The sequence below is a fragment of the Aethalodelphis obliquidens genome, unplaced genomic scaffold (assembly GCF_003676395.1).
Source record: "Aethalodelphis obliquidens isolate GAN/ISIS:26980383/991018 unplaced genomic scaffold, ASM367639v1 scaffold53, whole genome shotgun sequence".
Classification (NCBI taxonomy): Eukaryota; Metazoa; Chordata; class Mammalia; order Artiodactyla; family Delphinidae; genus Aethalodelphis; species Aethalodelphis obliquidens.
This window is the reverse complement of record NW_020837997.1, coordinates 535968-560268: the sequence shown is the minus strand read 5'-3', so window position 1 is coordinate 560268 and position 24301 is coordinate 535968. Positions and strand designations below refer to the sequence as shown.

Sequence of the window (24301 nt, the reverse complement as noted above, 5' to 3'; positions counted from 1 at the left end):
CACTGCGCCACCAGGGAAGCCCTATAGTATATATTTAATAGCAGATTACACAGTGAACTGGAAGATAAGTTATATCCAGAATGAAGCCTGGGTAAGGAGTGAGGGGACAAAGGGATGGAAATGAGAGATTAAGAGGCATAAGAGATACAGTGAGAAGGTCTAACATACCTTTATTTGGAGTCCCAGAAGGAAAGAGAAAGATAATGGTAGAGAACTAATATTCAAGCACACAATGGCTGAAGATTTACCAAAACTGAAGAAAGATACATATCTACAAATTTAACAGCCCTAAGAATCCCAAGCAGGATTACTTACTAAAAAGGTAATCCATACCTAAACATATCATAGTAAAACTGGAATAAACTAAAGACAGAGAAAAAATCTTAAAGAAGCCATTAACAAAAGAACATATTAAACAGGCAGATGAACAGCTGACTGCTCACCAGCTAGAGAAGAAGTCAGAAATTGGTGGCTTGATGCCTCCAATGTGACAAAAGAATGTGATGCTCAACCTAGAATTCTATTCCCAGAAAAAATATCTGTTAAGATCGAAGGTGGGGAACTTCCCTGGTGGTCCCGTGGTTAAGAATCCGCCTTCCAATGCAGGGAACGTGGGTTTGATCCCTGGTTGGGGAACTAAGATCCCACATGATGCAGGGCAACTAAGACCGCGCGCCACAGCTGCTGAGCTCGCATGCTCTGGAGCCCATGTGCCACAACTAGAGAGAAGCCCGTGCACCACAACGAAAGATCCTTCATGCCGCAACTAAGACCCAACACAGCCAAATTAATTAAGTAATAAAAAAATAAAATAAATGGCATTATTCAATTCCAAAAAAGAACAAAAGTGGAATAAACTGTTTTTAGGCAAACAAAAGTGGGAAGGTTCTACCTCTAACAGGACAGAATGTTCTAAAGAAAGTTTTTCAGACACAAGGAAAATGACCACACAAGGAAGGTTAGGGAGGGAGAGAAGAATGAAGAGCAATGGAAAGTAATTATAACAGTAAATATATGGATAAATCTAAATAAATATTTGGTGTAGAAAATAATAATAATGTATTTTAATACATAGCTATACATTTATACATACATAATTAAAATTCACAAAAACAATAGCATATAAGATGAAATAAATAGTTAAAGTATTCTAAGATCCTTGCATTGTCTAGGATGAAGATAAAAGTTATCAATTATCGGGCTTCCCTGGTGGCGCAGTGGTTGAGAGTCCACCTGCCGATGCAGGGGACGCGGGTTTGTGCCCCGGTCCGGGAAGATCCCACATGCCGCGGAGCGGCTGGGTCCGTGAGCCATAGCCGCTGAGCCTGCGCGTCCGGAGCCTGTGCTCCGCAACGGGAGAGGCCACAACAGTGAGAGGCCCGCGTACCGCAAAAAAAAAAAAAAAAAAAAAAAAGTATCAATTATCACTAGGCTTTGATAAGTCAAGAATGGATCTTTTAATTCCTTGCCCATTAAAAGAATGGAAAAACTGTACAACTTCCAAATCAACAGAGGGAAAAATAGAATAATTGTGATAGAATTCTAATAGAATAATTCTAATCCAACCTGAAAGCAAGAAAAGAGATAACAGGACTTAAGATTATGTGGGATAAATAAAATCAGTGAATAAGACTGAAACCAAAACATAACAGAACTTGTATATTAAAGACCTAATGCTCTTCTTAAAAAAAGTTATCAAACTTAAAACAACAACAACTATATGCTATTTCCAAGAGGCATGTTTAAAATAAGGACACAGAAAGGTTGAAAGTGAAAGGATGGAAAGAGCTATGCCAGGTAACAATAATCAAAAAGAAGCTGATGTTATTAATACCAGAAAAAAAAAATAGCCTAAATAAGCCAAAGGCATTACTACAGATGGAGTTTTACTTCTTAAAGTTTCAATACACCAGGAAGATATAACAATTCTGTATTTTCATGCACCTAATAACATGACTTCAAATATATAAAGCAAAATTCACAGAACTATAAATAGAAATGGATAACTCAACAATTATCTCATTAATCAATAGAACAAGCAGATAAAAATTCATAAGGAGCAGAGAAGATTTGAACAATACATTACAAAATTGATCTAATGTCTTTATCTAGGTGACTGCACCCAGCATTTGCAGAACACATGTTCTTTTCCAGTGCCTGTGGAACCTTCACTAAAGTCAAATACACACTGGGCCATAAACAAATCTCAACAAACTTCAATGGATAGCAATCATATAGAGTATGATTTCTGACCACAGTGTTATAACAAAAAATATAACTAAGAAGTCCCTATATGTTTAGAAATTAAAAATATACTTCTAAATAACCTATGGGATCTGTTGTAATTATCTGTGTTTTCTGTTCTTTCTTATCACACCAGAGGTCTACCAATTTGAATTCTCTTTTTAAAGTACCAACCTTGACTTTTGATCCTCTCTGTTGTGTTGCTTTCTGTTTCATTGATTTTTGCTCTCATCTTCGTTATTACCTTCCTTTAACTTTAAAACAATGGGATAGATCATTAGTTAACTTGACAATAATGTTCGTATGAAGTTTTACAAAAATACAAAGTGCTTTTTCATTAATCCTCAAAGCAACATTGTGAGTTAGGTCGTTTCCCTCATTTTACAGATGGGGAAATTATAGACATAATTATTGCATTCACTGAAATACTGTCCCTAAGGTTTGCATCCAAGACCAGAGGAACTTCTCCTGCCTGTCCCAGGGCCTCCTTTTATTCTCTGACAACTTAAGGAACACTTACCCCATGGTTAAGATGGTGGAAGCTTGGCTCTCAACAACCCTTACTTCAGTAATCACCAGCACATCTACTGCCAAGAAAACATAGTGGTGGGGAGGAAGTGGGGAGCAAAATGTGTACAACATGAGTGGGCAGGCTGCCTAGCCAGCAAGGAAAGTGTGAAGCTGCCCTTGACCCACCCATACTCTTGATCACTGGACTAGAGCTGGAGGCTCCTCCTGTTGACCCCTTTTCCAGAATCAAAAAGACAAAGCATGTTTGCTTAGAAACAGTGAATTGCTTGCTTAGAAGCACGATACCACTGAGTAAACTTATCCAAGAAAAATTTTTGTCTCAAATATTGTGTAGGGTGGTCCTTGGAGGATTTTCTTGGCTTGAGGAAGGGCCTACATTCCATTGCCTGAGTGTCCAAATGTTCGAGTCCTTGGACAGGGGTCACCACACAGCCAGACTTACTTCCCACACCCTTCTACAAATGCTTCTCAGTCCAGGCACAGTTCTAAGGGCTCTAATAACACTAACTTCTCCAACCTTCATTACAACCTCTGAGGTTGTTATTATTATCCCAACAAGAGGTAGATGAGGACACACAAGCAAAAAACAGAAGGTTTAGTTACTTGTCTAAAGTCATCAGGGAATAAGTGAGAGTCCTTATTTGAACCCAGGCTTCATGGCAGAGAGACTGTGCTCTTGGCTACTACACTATGTCACCTCTCTACATGGGATTCACACAAACTCCTTCCTGAGCATAACTGATACTATTCATAGCCTGAGAAGATCTGCCAGGTCTAAATGGGAACACTCAATGGAAAGAAGAATCGAGTTAAGTATTCTGACTTCCTTCTGCATGTCTCCAGCCAAGGCCCTCAGCTGAGGCTGGGGAAGAGGCATGGAGAGACCTCCCAGGGAATTCCGTGGGAAACCTTAAGTTCCTGATGCAGACTTCATGTCCCCACTGTCTGTCCTCAGCTAACTGATCCTCAGGTGACCATTTCTCAGTTTTGAATCTCATGAGGGAAAAGTTCCTTGCATTGCATGACTGGTATTCAGTACCATTTCACCCTTAGTGTCTCTGTACATAAACCAAGATGAAATTATTTTTCAGGCTTTCACTTTCCGACAAATTTGCTAGAAATAGAGAGCACACTCCTATGGAAGCCTTTTCTAAACTCACTGTTTATTAAGGTTTTCCCTTCCTGTTTTATTGCTCCTCCCTCCGCTTGCCCCTCCTGTGAATTCCATACGAACTCAACTCATTTCAGAGTCTTTCCCATACTCCCCACATCCATAAGCCGTGAGACCTTTAGTAAGTTTTGGTTAAGTTTTTCTCCTCCCTAGGAATTTCCTCAGTTCACATAAAATTTCTAATTTATTGGCAAAAAATTGTGACATAATATCTTATTGTTTTAATGTCTGTAGCAATTGTAACATAAAACTTTAGAAATTCGCTGAGACTTCAACTAAAAGGGAATTTATTCAAACTGTTGCAACAGAGAGTTTGAAAGGGAACGTCTCATCAAACTTGAGGAATGAAAGCAGTTTTATAGGGGAAAGAAACAAAAGCAGCACTGAACAGTGCGATTTTGGTGGGTTTTGGTCAGGTTGGTATTGCAATCTTACAGAAATTAGTTTTTCTTCCTGATTTGGCTCATTGGGCCTGTTACATCCTGTTCTCGGAATTGTTGACTCAGGAATTTAGGAGTGAGCTATTCTCTCAGAATAGCAGAGAGCAAGGAGGTCAGTGTATGTTCAGAGAAGAAAAATTTACAGTTCTCTGCATTCCCCTTTTTATTCCTGACTTTGGTTATTCATGCTTTCTCTTTTTTTCTTGATCAGTCTCACCAGATTTGAAACAGACGTTTAGCTCTGTTTTCTATATTTTTCTATTTTGTTTTTTTCCGCTCTTTATTACTTCCTTATTTTAACTTTCGTTAGGATTGATTTTGATTGTTCTACTTTTTGAGATGTTGCTTTGGTGATTACCAGGTTTTCTGAAATATCTTTCTAGGCTGTAAATTTCTCTCTAAGCACTGCCTAAGCAATATCCCTCTGGTTTTGATATGTAGTATTTTCATTGTCATTCAGTTGAAAATACTTTCTTCTTTGAACCATGATTTTAAAGTGTATTTGTAAATTTCTTAATATAATAGACATGTTCTAGGTACTTTTTATTATTACTTTCTAATTTAATTTCAATTATTTAAATTTTGTTGAGATTTACTTTATGGTCCACCATATATGTCATCCCCACCCTCCCAACTTTATTGGAATATAATTGACACATGCCATTGTGTAGATCAATTTTTGACAATGTTTCATGTGTTCTTGAGAGAAAATATGCATCCTTGATACACTGGTGCATTATTCCATGCATATGCGTTAGAATGCTTGTTAATCTTATTGTTTAAATCTGTGTCTTTACCAATTTTTAGTCTGCTTGTCCTATTAACTAAAGAGAGCTGAAAAAAAATCTCTCATCATGAGTGTAGATTTTATATTTCTCCTTTGAGTTCTGCATATTTATTAGGTAGATACTAACTTATAACTGTTCTATCTTCCCAGTGTTTTTTCTTCCCTGAAACTTTTGTCTTAATGTAAACCTCCCTTTATCTCTAGGAATGGTTTGTGCCTTGAAGTCCCTGTTTCATCTAATAGTAGAGCTACACCAGTTTTCTACTGGCTTCATATGACTTCTTTCCATTCTTTTACTTTCAGACTTTGTGTCCTTATATTTGAGTCTTTTGTAAGCAGCAACATAGTGGGGTTTTGTACTTTCGCCCTATGTGCTACAGTCTATATGTTTGTGTTTCCCCAAAATTCACAGGTTGGAATCCTAATACACAGTGTAATGGTGTTAGGAGGTGGGGGCCTTTGGGGGGTGATTAGGTCATCAGGGTGGGGCCCTCATGAATGGGACTAGTGTTCTTATAAAAGAGACCCCACATGACTCCCCAGCCCCTTCTGCCATGTGAGGATGCAACAAGAAGTCTGCAACCCCGAAGAAAGCCTTCACCCAACAATGCTGATCTCTAATCACTCTGGACTTCCAGCCTCCTAAACTTGAGAATTAAAGTTTTTGTGGTTTAAAAGCCACGCAGTCTGTGGTACTTTGTTATAGCAGCCCGAAGAGACACTGTCTGACAATCTTTGTCATTTAGTGAAATTAAATTAAATATTGGTATTTTTTGGGAAGATTTACCATCTTTTTTTGGTCTCACCCCCCTTTTTTTTTTAACATCTTTATTGGAGTATAATTGCTTTACAATTGTGTGTTACTTTCTGCTTTACAACAAAGTGAACCAGTTATACATATACATATGTTCCCATATCTCTTCCCTCTTGTGTCTCCCTCCCTCCCACCCTCCCTATCCCACCCCTCTAGGCGCTCACAAACCACCGAGCTGATCTCCCCGTGCTATGCGGCTGCTTCCCACTAGCTATTTTACGTTTGGTAGTGTATATATGTCCATGCCACTCTCTCACTTTGTCACGGCTTACCCTTCCCCCTCCCCATATCCTCAAGTCCATTCTCCAGTAGGTCCGTGTCTTTATTTCCGTCTTACCCCTAGGTTCTTCATGATTTTTTTTCTTAGATTCCATATATATGTGTGAGCATAGGGTATTTGTTTTTCTCTTTCTGACTTACTTCACTCTGTATGACAGACTCTAGGTCCATCCACCTCACTACAAATATCTCAATTTCGTTTCGTCTTATGGCTGAGTAATATTCCATTTATATACGTGCCACATCTTCTTTATCCATTCATCCGATGATGGACACTTTGGTTGTTTCCATGTCCTGGCTATTGTAAAGAGAGCTGCAATTAACATTTTGGTACATGACTCTTTTTGAATTATGGTTTTCTCAGGGTATATGCCCAGTAGTGTCACCCCTCTTTTTTTTTTTTTTTTTTTATTTTCACCCCTCTTTTTAAATTTACCTTTTTGCTTAAAATTTTCTACTAGTATTGAAATTATATGTTGTATTTTTATGATTCCTCTAGATTTTACAATATTCACAAGAGTAACCAAAACCTTCACCCTAATACCTCAATCCTTTTTACTCTCTCTTATTTATCAGTCTTGTCTGGTATTTTAAGCCTATCTTAACAACTCCGCGTTTTTATTGTTTGGTATAAAATGTTATTACATTTGCTCACCTATTTTGTTCTTTCTTTTTGCATCTCAAAACCCCACCTGGGATCACTTTCCTTCTATATTAAAGTGCATTCTTTAAAATTTCCTTTAGTGAGGGTCAGCAGGGAATTAATGGAACAACTTTTCTTAAAATGTGCTTATTTTGTCCTCATTCCTAACAGATATCTTCACCAGGTATAAAATTCTAGGTTGACAGTTATTTTCTACCTTTATACCGACATTTTCATTCCACTCATTTGGCTTCCATTGTTGCTGTTGAGAAGTCTGTTCCTTTGAAGGTAATTTTTAAATCTTCAGCTGTTAATTTTTTTCTTTGATTTCCTGCAGTTGCACTATGATGCACATAGATATGACTTTGTAAATTTATCCTAATTTGTATTCTTTGAGCTTTTAAATCTATAGACCTGTTATTTTTCATCAGTTCTGGAATATTCTCAGCCCAATTACCTTTGTCCCTTTTCTTCTGTCTTTGCCTTCTAAGACTGTGGTTAAATATATGTTAAAACTTCCTAGTGAGACCATTCCATCTTTCTGAGTTTTCCCATATTTCTCCATCTCCATGCTGCATTCTGGATAACTACTTCAAACCTATCTTTCAGCTCACCAATTCTCATTCCTCCTGTTTCACAATCTGTTGCCAAATACATCTTTAAATATTTTAAGCGGTCGTTTTCACAAACGCACCCAATAATTCTAATGTGACGTCTATGTGGGTCTGTTTTTCTGCTGGTTTCCAGCCGTGCTGCCTTTTTTCCTTATATGCCCGATTATCTTTGACTGCTTGCTGACTATTTCCCCTGAAAAATCGTTACCTGAGGTCTAAACTGAAGGAGTCCTCTTCTGAGGAACTTTTATTTGCTTCTGCCAGGGCTCAAGTTGTGTTTACCTGGGTTGTAAGGGCTGGTCAGGGACCACAAATTGTCAGGATGTTCTCTTTTCTCTTTTTCTTCAATCCTATTGCTATGCTCGGTAACGAGGTCAGTCTCTAAAGTACCCTGGGGGTGGGGAGGGGGATGGGTCTAGATTTGGGTTTTTTGTCCTGACGGTGTAGTACTCTGGGAACCCAGTTTAACTTCAGAAGAGTCACCTATAAGATTCATCACCTTGGGTGAACCTGGCCCTATCATCCTCTCTCTCTTACTCTCTGTGGCTGGTGAAGTGGTGCCTAACTCTGCATCATCAGCAAAGTCTGCGGTCTAAGCTGCTTTGGTGTTCACCTCTGATGACGAGATCCCACCTTAAAACAGCCCTACCTGTTTTAACTGCAGTCTTTTCAGCCTTCACGCTCTTTTAAGGGGAAGGGAGGGCACACCACCTGCATTTTAAAAAACAGGTGGGAAACTGATCCAAAGAACCTAGACTACCTTCACCAGAAACAAAGTACTGTCTCACCTTTTCAACATCATTTTTTCTTTTCTAGACTTTGAGATTTTCCAGTCAAGATTTTTAGATTTATATGCTTTATTTCTATCCTTCTAGTGCTTGCCCATGACATTTTACCATATTTAACTCAATAAAATCTAGAGTTAAACAGCATCTTCACCCTCCTCCTAAATAATACAAGCACTTTAGCCTGCTTTCACACAGATGTCCCAGCTTCCAATTTACCTACTATTGTCCAATATTCCAATTCTATTTATCTTTTAGCCTTGAGAATTAGACATGGCATTTTAAAAAACACAGTGTTTCAATTTACCTACACCTTGGCAATTTTATTTTTCTTGCATGTCAGACATCCTCTGGGAGGTGGTGGTGGCTGGTGGTCCCTAAACCAGCTCAAGTCCTGAGGTGGCCTTGAACAGATGCAGCTGCACCAGCTCACTGGATCTGTTCTTCACAGTCTGCCTGGAGACCTGAAGACCCCTCCTCATCTGGGATCAGTCCAAGAAGCACATATCTGGCCCTAGGTAGACTGTGGGCCCATTTTCCATGTGTCCAAGTCAATGGAGGCTGTAGTAGGAACATGAGCACGAGGAGGTGCTCAGTGGGCTGGGGTGCTCAGAATCCCCATTCCTGTGGTAGCTGTCTTCTCCCTTGTTATTTAACCTGTGTCTCTTTCAAAAGTAGGTGACACATTAGGTCCAGGTGGAGCTCATGTAGATGTGTGTGTGTGAGGGGATTGGGGACTTCAAGCCACAGGCACACCAACAGCCCTGGCCACATGGAAACCTTAAGTAACCTGATCATCTAAAACAGTTAGAGCTGGCCCTATATTCAGCCAATGAAAAGATTGGTCGATGTTCAGTGACCACTGGAAATCAATACTCCATGGCCTCTTTCCTTTCTGCCCACTGTACACCAGAACTACCAGGGACTGGCCACTCTGGACAATGCATGAGCATTTCCAACGCTCCCTTTGATCAGGCCATCCTATTTTTCCCATTCTTCTCTTAAAAGGACCCAACTCAACATCCTGCTCAGATGTCATCGGTGCCTCCCTTCCCAGTAGGTGGAAGTCACTTTCCTTGGAAAGCCCACAGTTTAGTTCAGCATCCATTAGGGTGGCTTTGCTGTGGGTCTCTCTCCTCTATCTACTCCTGCTTCCTAGTACCTAGGACAATGGATGTGCCTAGCAGATCCTCAACAATATTTGCTGAATACACTAATCCATGTCTGTGGATAGGGTCAGGTTTGCCAGTGCTGCATGTAGAGAAGGACAAAGAGCAAGTGTGGCCATGACATTTCAAAGTGGAATTGAGTGGCAGAAATGCTCTTTCCCTCTCCCTTTTCTACAACTATCCCTCCCCCACCTCCACCCTCCTCCATCAAAACTTACCTTGTTTGGAGGCAAAGTGAAAGAAATACTTCTAAAGAGAGGTATGGAAACTGTATGTTTGGAAACAGGAATCCTAGAGAGAATCAGAAAACTATCTGTCCAGAGACTATTCTCTTGTAAAGAGTGGATTTTGGAGCCAGAGAGACCTGACTTACAACTCCATCTCTACTGATAAGCCCCACCTGGAGTATTCTCAGACAGGTTACTTAATTCTCAGAAGACTTGCTTTTCACTCTTCGGGTTAACAGTCTTACACATAGTTAACAATATTTTGTTAAATTCTATCTGTTCCCAAGAGAACTGTTTCTCTGTTGTGACTCCTCACTCACACAGCCTGTCCACTCCCAGGGGTTATGATCCAGCCCCAGTATGAGGATTAATCCAATTTGCACTTCTCCTGGTGGAGGCACAACCTAATTTCTCATGAAATGTGAGCTACTAGCCCTGTGAGATGAGTCCCCTGGGCACTCCTTGGTTTGGATCTGGTATAACTTACCCCCCAAAGATAAGACAAACAAATGGCTCTCTCTGTATGATACTCCACCTAAAGTATGTAACAGCCTGTTTACTTTTGAAGAATTCCTTTATTGGAGTTTCACCTTACCTTGCCACAACTATCTGGCTCTTCATGGCCGAGAGTGAGCCCTGAATAAAGTATTCACAACATTTTACAACAGACAATACACACACGCAGTGCATGAAATCTTTACAGTAACACAATCAAACATTTAACAGGATTGTTAAGAAGCATGAATTTCCTCCTATTCCTCCATTACTGGTAGCTACTTAGCTTTTTAGCTCTTGCAATAAAATGCTCTCCTTCTCATCATTCCTATTCATAGGAATCCCTGAATCAATTCTTTTTGTGTAAGGTACAAATTCATGTTGAAGATGTGTTCCATTAGTTATTGAATGTGCTGAATTTCTGTCCATGGTATAACTCTTCATTTGTAGCATAATGTGTGAGGTTTTCACTTATCACACATTCATCATTTATTGAGAGGGTTCATTTGAAAAATTTTAAAGTTTCACCCATTCAATAATGTATAGCACAACATTACAACAGTCCAATCAACTTGAATTTATTTATGAGTGACTCTCTTCTATCTCCTGTTAGATTTATACGTCTACACTTTTTACACTTCCTACAATGAAATCCAAATTTTATTTCAGAAGTTGTCATCACTCCCCGCAAATCAGTTAAATCAAAGTTATTCTTCATGACCACTATGATATTAATTTATATTCCCTGAAGCCTGCCCCTCCCTGAATTTGCCTACTGGAGGTCCTTCTTGGATCTTTTCCACTGACCAATGGATAATTGGAATTCAAAGCTACACCTGAATTTCCTACATTTCTATTCACATAATTTACCCAAATATGAACTTTCTGATGGTGACTATGAGACTTCTAATTGAAGTCTTTTTCTCATTTGTGTTTTTTATGTCCAGAAATATCTACTTATTTTGAAGGTTGTCTCATACTCCATAACTTTGATAGGTTTTATCCCCAGTACGAACTATTTTATATTCCATAAGGGCTCAACTACTTTGACACTGGAACCTTCCTTCCTGGCTATGATTGAAAATCACAGAGAAAAAAATTACTCATGGTTTCACTTATACTATGTAAACTATAAGCCATGAACAAGGACCTCAGACACTCTTGTAAGATTTTTCTTCCATTTGGGTTCTCTAATACTAGATAAGCTCTGCCTCCTACAGAGACATGCTCATCCTGGTCCCATCCAGAGCATTCCCTCCCTCGTGAGTTCTCTTCTGTGATGTGCTACTATGACTTCCCATATTTGTTACATTTAAAGATTCCTCCCCAATATGGGTTCTTTTATGCTTGGTGAGATTCGATCTGATATTGAAAGCCTTCCCACACTCGTTACATTGGTATGGCTTCTTTCCAGTGTGGATCCTTTTGTGTTGGTCAAGGACTGATCTGTAATTGAAGGATTTCCCACACTCACAATTATACGGCTGCTGCCCACTATGGACACCTTTATGGTTGATAAGACTTGAGTGTGAGATGTATGCCTTCCCACACTCATCACATCTATAGGGTTTCTCACCTGTGTGGATCCTTCTATGCACTGTGAGGCCTGAGCTGTTCCTGAATGCCTTCCCACACCTATCGCACACATAGGGTTTTTCCCCTGTATGGATCCTTTTGTGTTGAGAAAGGAGAGAGCTGTAACTAAAAGATTTCCCACACTCAACACATTTGAAGGGTTTCTCCCCAAGATGGACCCTTTTATGGCTTATAAGAGTTCTGCTTGAGAAAAAAGCTTTTCCACATTCATCACACGTGTAGGGTGTCTTGCCAGGGTGGGTACTTTTATGGTTAATAAGGCTTGAGTGTGAGATGTACGCTTTTCCACACACGTCACATTCATAGGGCTTCTCACCAGTATGGATTCTTTTATGCACTTTAAGGCTTGAGTTGTTTCTGAAGACCTTCTCACACCTGTCACATTCATAAGGTTTCTCTCTAGTGTGGACCCTTCTGTGTTGAGAAAGGAGTGAGGTGTAATTAAAAGATTTCTCACACACATCGCATTTGTAGGGCTTCTCCCCAAGATGAATTTTTTTGTGATTTATAAGGGTTCGGTATGTGATGAAGGCTTTTTCACACTCATCACACTTATAGGGCTTTTCCCCAGGGTGTACACTTTTATGATTTATAAGGCTTGAGAGTGAGATGTAGGCTTTCCCACATTCTTCACATTTGTAAGGTCTCTCCCCAGTGTGGATTCGTTTATGTACTTTAAGGCCTGAATTATTTCTGAAGGCTTTTCCACACTCATCACACCCAAAGGGTTTCTCCCTTGTATGAATCCTTTTATGCTGTTCAAGGGCAGAGCTGTAATTGAAGGATTTCTCACAATAACTACATTTATAGGGCTTCTCCCCAAGATGGATTCCTTTGTGGTTTTTAAGGCTAGAGCGTGAGATATAGGCTTTTCCACACACATCACACTTATATGGTTTTTCCCCAGTATGAAGCCGCCTGTGGACTTTGAGTCCTGAATTGTTTCTGAAAGTTTTTCCACACACATCACATACATAAGGTCTCTCTCCAGTGTGAATCGTTTTATGCTGAAGAAGAAGTGAGTTATAACTGAATGATTTTCCACACTCCTTACATTCATGGGCTTTCTTCCCAGGGTGAATGCTTTTATGGACTGCAAGGCCTGAGCTATAGCTGAATGCTTTGCCACAGACATCACATTTGTAAGGTTTCTCTCCTGTGTGGATCCTTTTATGCACTATAAGGCCTGAGCTGTTCCTGAAGGCCTTTCCACATTCATCACATTCATAAGGTTTCTCTCCAGTGTGGATGACTTTATGCTGAATGAGGAGAGAGCTATAATTAAACGATTTCTCACACTCATCACATTTATAAGGTTTATCTCCAAAGTGGATGCTTTTATGATTTAGAAGTGTTCTGCAAGTAATGAAGGCCTTCCCACACTCATCACATTCATAGGGCTTCTCCCCTGTGTGAATCCTTTTGTGGACTCTAAGGCCAGAGCTATTACTGAAGGTTTTCCCACAGATGTCACATTCATAGGGCTTCTCACCTGTGTGGATCCTTTTGTGGACTCTGAGACCAGAGCTGTTCCTGAAGGCCTTCCCACACTCACCACATTCATAGGGCTTCTCCCCAGTGTGGATCCTTTTATGCTGGTCCAAAACAGAGCTATAATTGAAGGATTTTCCACACTCATCACACTTACAGTTCTTTTCCCCAGAATGGGTGCTTTTGTGGTTTATAAGGCTGGAGTAGGACATGTAGGCTTTCCCACATTCCTCACACTTGTACGGCTTCTCCCCAGTATGGATCCGCTTGTGGACTCGAAGGCTCGAGCTGCTCCGGAAAGTCCCCCCACAGTCATCACACTCATAGCGTTTTTCACCAGTGTGCATAATTTTATGTTGAACAAGTCGAGAATTATATTTGAAGGATTTCCCACAGTCATCACATTTATGTGATTTCTTAACAGCACTGGTTTTCTGCTGTAGAATGGGATGAGAGTTTCCATTAATGCTCTCCACACATTTGCCTTGTTCACTGCTTTTCTGTTCTATACAGACAGGTTGGTGTGTAACATGTTTTGAGCTCAGATGTAAGCTTTTCTCAGATGCCTCATCTTCCTGTTCTGTCTTTATATTTGCTGTATTCTTGGTTTTGCCAATCTTTTCCCTGATGCCACTTTTGTCTTCCTTCATTCTTTTTCCCTCAGGCTTTTCCATCTGATTCTCTACCTTGCTATCCCAATCACAAGTTTCACCAACCTTAGATTCCTGCATATGATCCTTGTGAAGACCTTCCATTTTTGGCCACACAGATTCTGCATTTCCAATATTTTCACACTTTTCAGTTGATTCCTCATCCTCAGTGCCCCTCGTCTTCAAATGTGACACTAAACCAAGAAAATGAAAATGATACCTTCACTTTAGAAGAAACTGAAGGAATTACATCCAAATTCACTCATTCACTCAACAAATGTTTATTGACTACATGCTGTGTGATAGGTACCATTTTTAACTGCTGGGGATACAGTGGTGGACATGCCAAAATTTCTGTCCCTGTGGAGCTACCGCTAAAATGCTAGAGCCCTGGATTGTCAATGGAACAGAGAGCTTTTCTATTCTTGCATAACAGCTTAGCATGAAGGCAAGTTGAAACGGGTTGGAATGACGCACAGAACCAAAGGCAACATTGATCAATTTCTGAAAAATGCCACCTAGTCTTGGAAAAACAAACAGTGGGTAGAAGTAATTTCTGAAAAATAGGAGACTGAAAGAGTAATAAAACAAAAGCTAAGAAGACATAATCAGCAGAGGGCAGGCAAGCAAAACTAAAGGAGAAATCAGTACATGAGTAGAGGTATTGGGGAATTGGTTATGAAATCATGAGGACAGTCACATCAGACTTGAGAAAGAAAACAAGCTGCTGCTGCCTGTCGTTGGTGTGGCCCTCCTAGATTTCCCTTCCAAGGAAAACACTGACCCTGGAGAGCGGTTAGTCAGGGAGGAACTCTATATGGAAGAACACACTCTGGCTTGCCAGGCAGAGGCTTTCACTCCTACTTTATGAACCGGCTAACTGCAGTCAGAGCATATCAAAGATCAGAAGCTAAAACACAAACCATCAAGCAAAGGATAATAATACTGCCTAGGTTCAAATACCTAGCTGTATGACCTCAAGAAAGTTATTTAACCTATTTATGCCACAGTTTCCTCATCTGTAAAATGAGGGCAACAGAACTGTTGTGAGTATTACATTAAATAACATATATAAGGTATGGAGAACAATGCCAGTCACTTGGGTAGTTCTATATGCTATACCATCTACTTTATTATTTAATCAAGGTCAGGTTACTGGATCAGGGCTACAACCTGAGGATAATCCACAGGACTCAGGAAAGGTAAACCCCTTCTCAAAGCAGATTTTAGGGCCCAGGCAGTGACTCTCTGTTCCCCTGAAGGCACTCTACACACAGCTGGCACTCCATCAGCATCCACCTGCTAAAAGACTGACTCTTGAGAACAAAAGAAACAGTTCTAAACTAGTTGTTCCCCAACCTTAGACATTTAGACATTTGTGATTAGACTTAGTTAAAATTCAGACTTCCCCTCTTACCCTGGGTATCAGACCCTCTTGGTTGGTACTCTGTAGTTCTACTTAGAAGCTATATGTGAACATGTGACGAGAAAGCAAGGGCACTAAAAGTAAGATATATACTCTGGAGTAGACACATATAAAGAATCACACTCATGATCGAACTTATGCTTATGGGATTGGAATGATGGACTCTGAATTTAAATTTACAGAACAGGAGGAGCTAGGAATCCAGAATATCACCAGGAAGATAAAACAAAGAATCACTCAGTAGACATTTTAAAAAGGTGGTTCATCTGAGAAAGCTTCACAAAATGACTATTAAGTAATATTAGGTAAGAGATCATTAGAAGTCACTGAGAAATGCTGGCATGACCTAGTTCCTTGCTCCCTTTCTTTACTTCCTTGGGCAGAGCAGTCCATGCCATTTAAAATGTGAGTGCTACTGGGTGGGCAGTGGAATTCCAGACCATCAACAGCAACACACCGTTCATCTGAATCCTGCTCCCATCACATCAGAGACCCTGCTCCATCCATTCCCTTTGGCCTTGGCCCCTCCACCTCTACTCACCCTCAGCCCTGAAAAGAGAAAGACGTTCAAGTTTCTACAGCCATAAAACTAATCCCCTAAAACTGCCAGGGAAACCCACAAAATTTGTCAGGGGGAAAAAAAGAAAAGGAAGAGCTACAAGGGAGGAGAACTAACCATACTAGATATCTAAATATGCCAAAAGGCTGTTACAACTGAAACAGTGTGGTATTGGTATATAAATAAACAGAATAGAATAAAAATTCAGAATAATCCCAATTACACAAAGAAATCAAGTATATGATAAAGATGGTATATCAAATTATTGAGGCAAAAACGGTCTTTTTAATAGTGTTGGAACAAGTATAAAGCCATTTGGAAAAAAATAAAATTAGATCTATTCTTTACACCATTCACAGGAATAAACTCCAAATGTAGCAGATCTCTAAATATTAAAAACACTATACAAATGCTAGAAGAAAACATGGGTGAATGCCTCCATAACCTAAGTATAGAGAAAGTTTTCTATCACCCAGATGCAATAAATGAAAAGATTAATAAACTGGACTATATAGAAATAAAAGTAAAATTGCATGGCAAAAATACCATAAGTAAAATCAACAAATAAATGACAAGGTGGAAGAAAATATTTGCAACATACATCATATATAAGTGCTTATGTAAGTGATAATATCTCTAATATACTAAGAATTTTTAAAAGTTGAAGAAAAAGAGTCTAAAAATCCTACAGAAAAATGGGCAAAAGACATGAAGACAATTCACAAAAAGAAAAACTAAAATGGCCCTTAAACATGTTTTCAATTTCACTCGTAATAAGAGAAATGCAAATAAGAACTATATAAAGATCCCCTTTCTCATCTATCAGATTGGCAAATATTCAAAAACTTAACAATATGCTCTGTGGGTGAGGCTGTGGGGAAACAGGCATTCTCATCCATTACTGGGAATGCAAACCCCTGGCATAACCCCTGTTGAAGGAAATTTGCCAATATCTACACAACTATGTATGCATTATTCTCTAATCGAGAAATCCCATCTAGGAATTCAAACCAAAGATACACTTCCAACAATACAAAAGTATATATGCACAAAGTTATTCATCGTAGCCTTTTTTTTAATTACAAAATTTGGAAAACTACCTACACGTCCAAGCACAGAAGACTGGTTAAATAAACTACAACAGCACATATACACACTGGAGAACTAAAAAAGAATGAGGAACATTTCTATAAATTGATAGGAAGCAATTTCCATGATAGGTTGTAAAGTGAAGAAAAGCATATATGCTACATTCTACGTAAGAAAATAAAAAAAACAAGCATACAGCTGCTTATCTTTTCAGTAATGTGAGAATCCACAGAACAGTGAAGCCTGTTACCTATAAGGGGTAGGGTGGGGGAACAGAACAGAAGGGAGAGGGGAGAGAGATGCTTGAGTACAGCTTTTTGTATAGTCTTTACCCACGGAAGCATGATCATGTTCTGCAGACTCAAAGAATAAAATTAAATCAGTGACAAAACTGGACAACGGGAAAGTGAAACCAGAACGTGAACAGAAACAAATTAACTCATTTGTGTTTCACATGAATACCATAACAAGAAGGAAACAAAAAGGAAACAAAGAACTAACCCATGTCACTCGGGTACATAGTATGTGACTATACTATATACTCTCAGTCTTGGGAAGGCTGGAGGGGGAAGTGGGGAAGAGCTGCAAACAATCCTTTTTAGCAGGTTTGCTTTCTGTAGTGGAATGGGCAAAACAATTCAGAAACAATTTTAGATCTATTATGAGACTGAGTAAATGTGTTGATTTAGTTGAGAGCCAGGGCCCTCCTGGAGGAAGAAGGAATATAAAAATATGGAACAGGGGAAGATAAGAAAGAACCCTTTGTGGACAAATTGGAGGTACTGGTGTGAACTCATGATTTCTAAATTATATATAAATGTGCACATCATATAAATGTATATTCACATGTATTTAAATTTGTATGTATACATGTGTAAATGTATATATATTCTCTAGCTCTGTCTGCTGACAGCTAAGAAGCAAAAATACCTGAGTTAACGAGCACACATCTAGCACCTTGTTCTGTGTCTCTACTACCATAACCTAGTAAAAGGAAGCAGGAGGATTCCAGGCTGGGGGCTAAGACATCCTGTTAGGCCAGCAAATAAGGAGATGCTTAAAACAAAACAAAAATGTGGGCACAAGACCCAGCTTCAACATCGAATTTAGGCTCCATAATAATTATGTAAAGAATTGTAAGCCATTGAAAATAGGATTTCATGAGTACATACAGGCACAAACAGGGGAGAAAGGGAGGCCTCTTGCTGACAGCAGAATGCCAGGGCCGGTTGGTAAATGTGGAGGCAGCAGTAGAGTTGCAAGAAAAAACTCAGCATTCTGCAACTATCAAGGTAAAGACTGGATCAGGGGAGAATTATCAATGGATTCTAAATCTAGGGAGAAATTCTGACAAGGAGCAGGATATATGCATGGTCTTAAAATGTTCTCCCATAGACCGCAAGGGGTAAAATAGTAATTACACAGTGGAGAGTCTTGGCTAGGGGTCTTAAGTTAATATTGTCAGTGGGGGCAGATAAACATCATGTGCTTCCAGAAGTGATGCCCTGAGAAGGACACATCACCTATAAGAATGCATTACCTGAAATGAAACAGGGAAACATCAGGTAGATCAGATAAATCCAAAATAAAGAACATTATACTAAAAGCTATCTGTATTCTTCAAAAATGTCATTTTCATAAAAGACAAAGAAAGGCTATAGAAATGTTCCATATGAAAGAAGCCTGCAGAGATTTGACCACAAATTCAATACCTGACCTCACCTGGATATGTAGTGAAGGGACAAGCTTTATAAAAAATAATCGTGCCAACTGATGGAACTGGAGTATGTATGATAAGTTAGGCAAAAGTAATATCAAATTTTAATTTATTCAAGTTGACAATTAATACTGTAGTTATGCAAGAGAATATCCCTATAAATATACACTGAAGTGTTTAGGGATAAAGGGCCATGCATGATGTATGTAAGTTACCCTCAAATGGTTTAGGAAAAAAATAGATAGATAGATAGATGGATAGATATGCATGAAAGAGCAAGAGAGAGAAGACAAAATGAAGTAGAATGTTAACCACAGGTAAATGAGTAAAGGGTATTTTTTTCACTATTCTTACTCTTAAAATTTTTCTACATATTTGAAATTATTTCCAAATAAAAAGTTTAAAAATGTCAAAATGTAAATTTAAAATTCTCTCAACTATACCTTCCCCTCCAGGTACTGCTTTCGCCATCCTGTCTCCTGTTCACAGTTGTGTCCTGGAAAAGTGGTCTTCACGTCCCGTCTCCCCTCATGCCTCATCTATTTAATCTGAATTCTTCCACTCAGACCATGCTGCATTAGCTTCTTCAGGGCCAGGTGCTGACTCCCCCGCCTGCTAGCCCTTGGATGTTCCTGGCTCCCTGTCCCGTCTTGAACCTCTCTTGTGACTCTACATGCTCTCCCTGGGCAGTCCCATACATATGCGTGGCTCCTACAAGCTGTCTTGTAGAACCTCATCTCTGGCCCACACTCCTCTCTTCAATTATAGAGCCTCATATCCACCTGTCTCGGGCACTTCTCTTTCCCTCACCACTCCACATCCAAAAGACTGCTTAAGACCAGCTGATTCCACTGCCTACACAGTTCTCATGCCGCCACCCCCCACTCCATTTCCACTGCTAGGGCCTTAGTTTAAGCCCTCCTAAATTCCCTTCTGAACTCCTGCCATAGTCTCCCTACCTTCGTTCTTATCCCTTTCCAATTCTCTTCCAATAACTGTCAAGAATTTTGTAAAATGCACACGTGAACACTCCCCAGTGGGTGTTCCCAGGCTACCTAGTGTGCTTGAAGCCTTCTGCATCTGGCCAGCTGGAGTGACTTGCTAAACACCAAAGGGGCCATGCTAATTCACCCCTTGCTGACACCACACTTACTAATGCTTGACCCAGATGGACCCTTTCCTCTCTCTCTGACAGGCTAATTCTCAGTTCCCTTCATGTCCTCTCGGATTCCTTGTTTGATTGGCTGCTGACTGGCCGGGTCTACATGAAATCACAAATACTTCACTGTTTACCTCTCTAACCTAGGCAGACTCCAGGAGTCTCCCTGTTCTAGCCCTGCTTAACCTCCTCTGTTTGGGTGGAAGCAGAGTTTCCCATCATCTGATTGTAGTTCATCCAATCCCCTTAACCACAAATCAAAACAGAGCAATATAAATGTGTAGCTTCATTGAAAACAGATGGTTTGCAATGAAATTCATATTAATCAATACTAAGACTAAGAAAAGTTCAGTCAAAAACACAGGCAGAAAAGCACTAAAACATAATGATGGTATTAGAAGTGGGAAGTCTGTGGGAGATGCTTAGGTTACGAAGAGTGGAGCCTTCATGAATGGGATTAGTGTTCTTAGAAAAGAGATACCACAGACACCCCTTGGGGCCTTGGTCTTGGACTTCCCAGCATCCACAACTATGTAAAATAAATTTGTTGTTTATAAGCCACTTAGTCTGCAGTATTTTGTTATAGCAGCCCACAAGGACTAAGACAGCGCTAAATTGTAAAGACAGTCAAGAGAATAACAAAATATTAAGTTATCCTTACAAACATTACTGAAGATACATTCTAGTATCTCAGTTATCTCTGCGACTGAGTGTTGCCCAGCAAACTTATATAATGATCCATATCCTACTTTTCTCTGCAGCCACTGGGCTAGTCCTAGGGACACAGAGATGCATAAAACAAGTCCTGGCCAATAAGGACTTGCAAACTAGTATGAGAGTCTGGCAGGAAAACAACCAACACGATAAAAATGGCAGACACTAGTCATGGATGAGGGAAGAAGGGGTAGGGATAGACTCTGCTTCAAAGAACTAGGAAGAGCTTCAAGAAGAGAGGAATAGTTCTAACAGAGGGAAGAGCAGGTGCAAAGGGGCTGGTGTCCACCACCCTCTGGACAACTGGAACAGAAGATGGCAGGCACAGCTGGATAAGTGGGCAAAAAGAAGGGCTGCACCAGGCTCTGCCCATCATACTAAGGAGTCCAGACTTGATCCCGAGGGGTTTTAGACAAAGAGGGACAAACTCGGATATGCATTTTGAAAGATCACTTATTCGATCAAATCAGGAGTTAGTAAAGGGCCAGACAGAAAACATTTTAGGTTTTGTGGGCCACATACAACTCTATTACTTGTTTTTCTTTTCCTTTTTTTCTCTTTGCTTTGCTTTTTAACATCCCTTTAAAAATGTAAAAACCATTCTCAGCTTGCAGGCCATACAAAAACAGACCACAGACCCAGAAGTCTACCAATTCCTGTTAGATAAAATCAAGGAATCAGAATTAATTTAGGATGGTGTGAGATAATGGCATTGTGGCCATTATCTTTTTTTTTTTTTAAGACTAAAGTATGCTAGGATAATATGGCATGATGTCTGGAATTTCCTTTAAAATACTTCAACAAAGAAAAATGAAAAAGGGAAAAGGGAAACAAATGTAGCCAAATCCTAATAACTGTTGAATCTGAGTGATGGATGTATGGAGTTCACTGTACTATTCTACTTTCCAGTTATGTTTACATTTTTTCATAATATAAAATTAAAAGAAATACAGATCACTCATACTAGTTGCAATGGGAGAATGGATTGGGAGCGGGGGGGGGGGGGAGAACTGAGTCCTGCAGTCTAGAAGGAGGTTATTATAATCCAATCAAGACTGATGTGCTGGCTAGCTCATGTGTCCCCTATGACACAAGAAAGGAATCGCTCCAAAAGCACAACTCCTGCATAGAGAGAGGGACAGACAGGTTTAATTTCTTAAAAGTTCTCGAAGCTGATGGGGAACTCCTCTCTAATCAGTTTTCAACAGAGAGAGAGCTGGTTACATCCCAATAACCTAGTTACATCAGTTAAAAGTTTCAGCCACAGAAAGCCATCCACTCCTTCCAAATTACACATGACCCACACCTCCGGGCAAATGTGTGCTTCATGCTGTTCACATTCTACCACCAATGCCTAGAAAAGAACATGCAGATAGTAAGAATCTGTCCGTAACTCTTACTATCCCTGCCCAGGAGAGTCAGGAGCCACTTCTCAAGAGTAGACTCACAAGAGAGGAACTGTGGCTCACCCTGGTTGAAAATTCCTCCCTTAACAACACACTTCAATAAGCAACAGGTGCAACACCTGCAGCTACCGTGGATTTTCAGAGTACCAACCATATTCCATAAATCAATCTACCATCTGAATTATGTGTCTTAAGTTCTTGGATATTATACTGGACTTGGAGGTGACCAGAGAAAGAAAAAGAGAAAATAAGAGGGAATGTGAGGGCAAAATGCTTACCAACTCAGAAGACAGAAATGGGAGGATGGGACAAATGAAAGATGAGACTAAGGAGTGAGAAAAGTGATACGCAGATGGACAGAGAGAGAGTACGATTTGTGATTTAGTTATTGCATTAAGTTTACAAGTATCAGAATTGTAATTGGTTAACATAAGTTGGTTCTACTGCTTAATCCTTATGATTAAAGGTGATTTTTCCTTAAAGTAAAAAATGAAATAGAGCACTCTCAAACTTGGTAGGGGAGAAGAGATTTCTAGTCATCCTAAGGAATAAGGTAAGCAAAGGAGATTTTCTGAAGCTAAAGGGGCAAAGACTGGCTTGAAGACAGTCATTAATAGATGGTTGATTAGGCTACTGTAAGGCTAAGGATCATAAACACAAGTCTCTGGAGAGAAAAGTTACTTGGTTTAATTTGTTCCTTAAACACTCTACATGACTTATTATAATAATGTATTGACATATTTAACAATCTACCAATAAATGGCAGAGTTAATGTAAAACAAAAGTTTTTTATCATTGTTAATCCCTTCTTCAAAAACCCTTGCTCAGATAAGCCCTGGTACAATGTCCCTGGGTGTGCCATTGTTTGATGTAACAAAGAAACTGGAAACAACGCAAATGGCCTGAATAGATCTAAAAAATTACAGGACATCCAAAACATCCAAACAATGTCCAGTCCAATACCACAGCAATGTATTAAAAAAAAAAAAAAAAAGCTCTTTGTGTTCTGATGACCTCTAACATAGATTTACCAAAAGAAGCAAGGGGCAGAACTCTGAACAGTACCTTACCACCTGTGTAAAAAAAGGAGGAACTAACTACATTCAGATCTGCCAGTGTTTGCATAAAGAAACTCTGGGAAGATACACTCAAATAACCTAACAAGTGTGGTTGGTTATCTACTGGGGTTGGACCTAGGCAGACGGCTGGGCAGAAGAAAACCTTTTCACTGACATCTTTTCATATATTTAATATCTGAACCATATGAATACATTACATAGTCAAAAACTTATTTAAGAAAAAATCCTCGTGTTTTCAAAAAGAAAACACTCCTGGTGGCCTCCTAGTCCAAAAGTCTTAGAGCAGCACACCCAGCCCCGGCATTCCCCATTCCTAATTCACATCCCCACGCCTGGGCTCCCACAGGCTGTCCCCAGGTCTAGGAGCCTCCTCGACCTTCTTCTCCCTGGGACCTAGTCAATTCCTTCTCATCTTGTGAGAGGCAGCTACAGGCAGCCTGATCCCCTGTCTGTAAAACAGGTGAGCTCCCCTAGGGCGAAGGCCGAGAAGCGCCTCCCAGCGGCTCGATCCACACCTGCGGTAAGAGTCTCTCAACATCACTGCCCCATCAAAGAAAAATAAAGGGCGGGGGGGGTCCCTCCAACGCTTGTATTCACTCTCAAATCCCAAGGCCAAACTGAACTGCCACGGGGGCTTATTTTAAAGCACTAATTTTCAGTGTTCCCTTCCCGCCCGAAACAGCAGCGAAGAGTTGAAACACACGGGTGCGGGGCCCCAGCCCTTCTGCACGCACCGGATAGCCCCAACCCGGCCCTGACCCCCTCGGACCCGCCCGGAGGTGGGGCGTGCAGGGAGCCCATTATATTCCAGGGGCGAGCCCTAAACCCCTCGGCCGGCCCGAAATCTTCCCTCCCCTCCACTTCCCCGAACGCGCTTCCTGATGTATGTATGGGGCGGGGGCGCGCTTCCTCCCGGATCCCGCCCGAGACCCGAGGGGTAGCTAGCACCCTGCCAAGAAGGGAAGGGCGTGGCAGGCTAGGGCCGGGGGCGGGAGCCCGGGCGGCCTCGGACTCACGTACTGGCTGTGGGGGCACCGCGGGAGCCCGGCCGCCGGCGGGACAAAAGCGCTGACGGCCCGGCCGGAATAACTCACGCCGGCTCTGGGGCACTTCCGAGTCCTCTCTGGGAGGTTGGAGGACTGACTCGATGATAGTTCTCGTTTCGGGCACGTGACCCGAGGCGCTCCGCGACTGAGTGGGCGCAGAGAGAGTATTG

The 24301-nt window shown here is 40.5% G+C and overlaps 1 protein-coding gene across 5 annotated transcripts; it reads right to left on the bottom strand.

Moving 5' to 3' along the window:
* Positions 1 to 10265: 10265 nt before the first annotated feature.
* Positions 10266 to 24172, bottom strand: ZFP62 (ZFP62 zinc finger protein). Of its 5 annotated transcripts, none has more exons than XM_027084443.1 (3): positions 24106 to 24172; positions 14003 to 14130; positions 10303 to 13723 (listed from the first exon to the last, which is right to left on the bottom strand). In XM_027084443.1, coding segments are annotated over exons 1-3 (2439 nt in total). In that variant the 5' UTR covers positions 24107 to 24172; the 3' UTR covers positions 10303 to 11413. The 5 variants fall into 5 exon arrangements, with proteins under 5 accessions (XP_026940242.1, XP_026940240.1, XP_026940244.1 ...); XM_027084442.1 differs by lacking the exon at positions 24106 to 24172 and adding an exon at positions 19171 to 24074; XM_027084441.1 differs by having other exon boundaries at positions 10266 to 14130.
* Positions 24173 to 24301: the final 129 nt, after the last annotated feature.

Coding starts and splice junctions, on each gene's coding strand:
- ZFP62 (XM_027084439.1), bottom strand. CDS start 19,198: ATGGCGAAAGCAGTACCTGGAGGGGAAG. Junction 14,131..19,170: donor AGCAGTACCTGGAGGGGAAG/GTATAGTTGAGA, acceptor TTCTTGGTTTAG/TGTCACATTTGAAGACGAGG.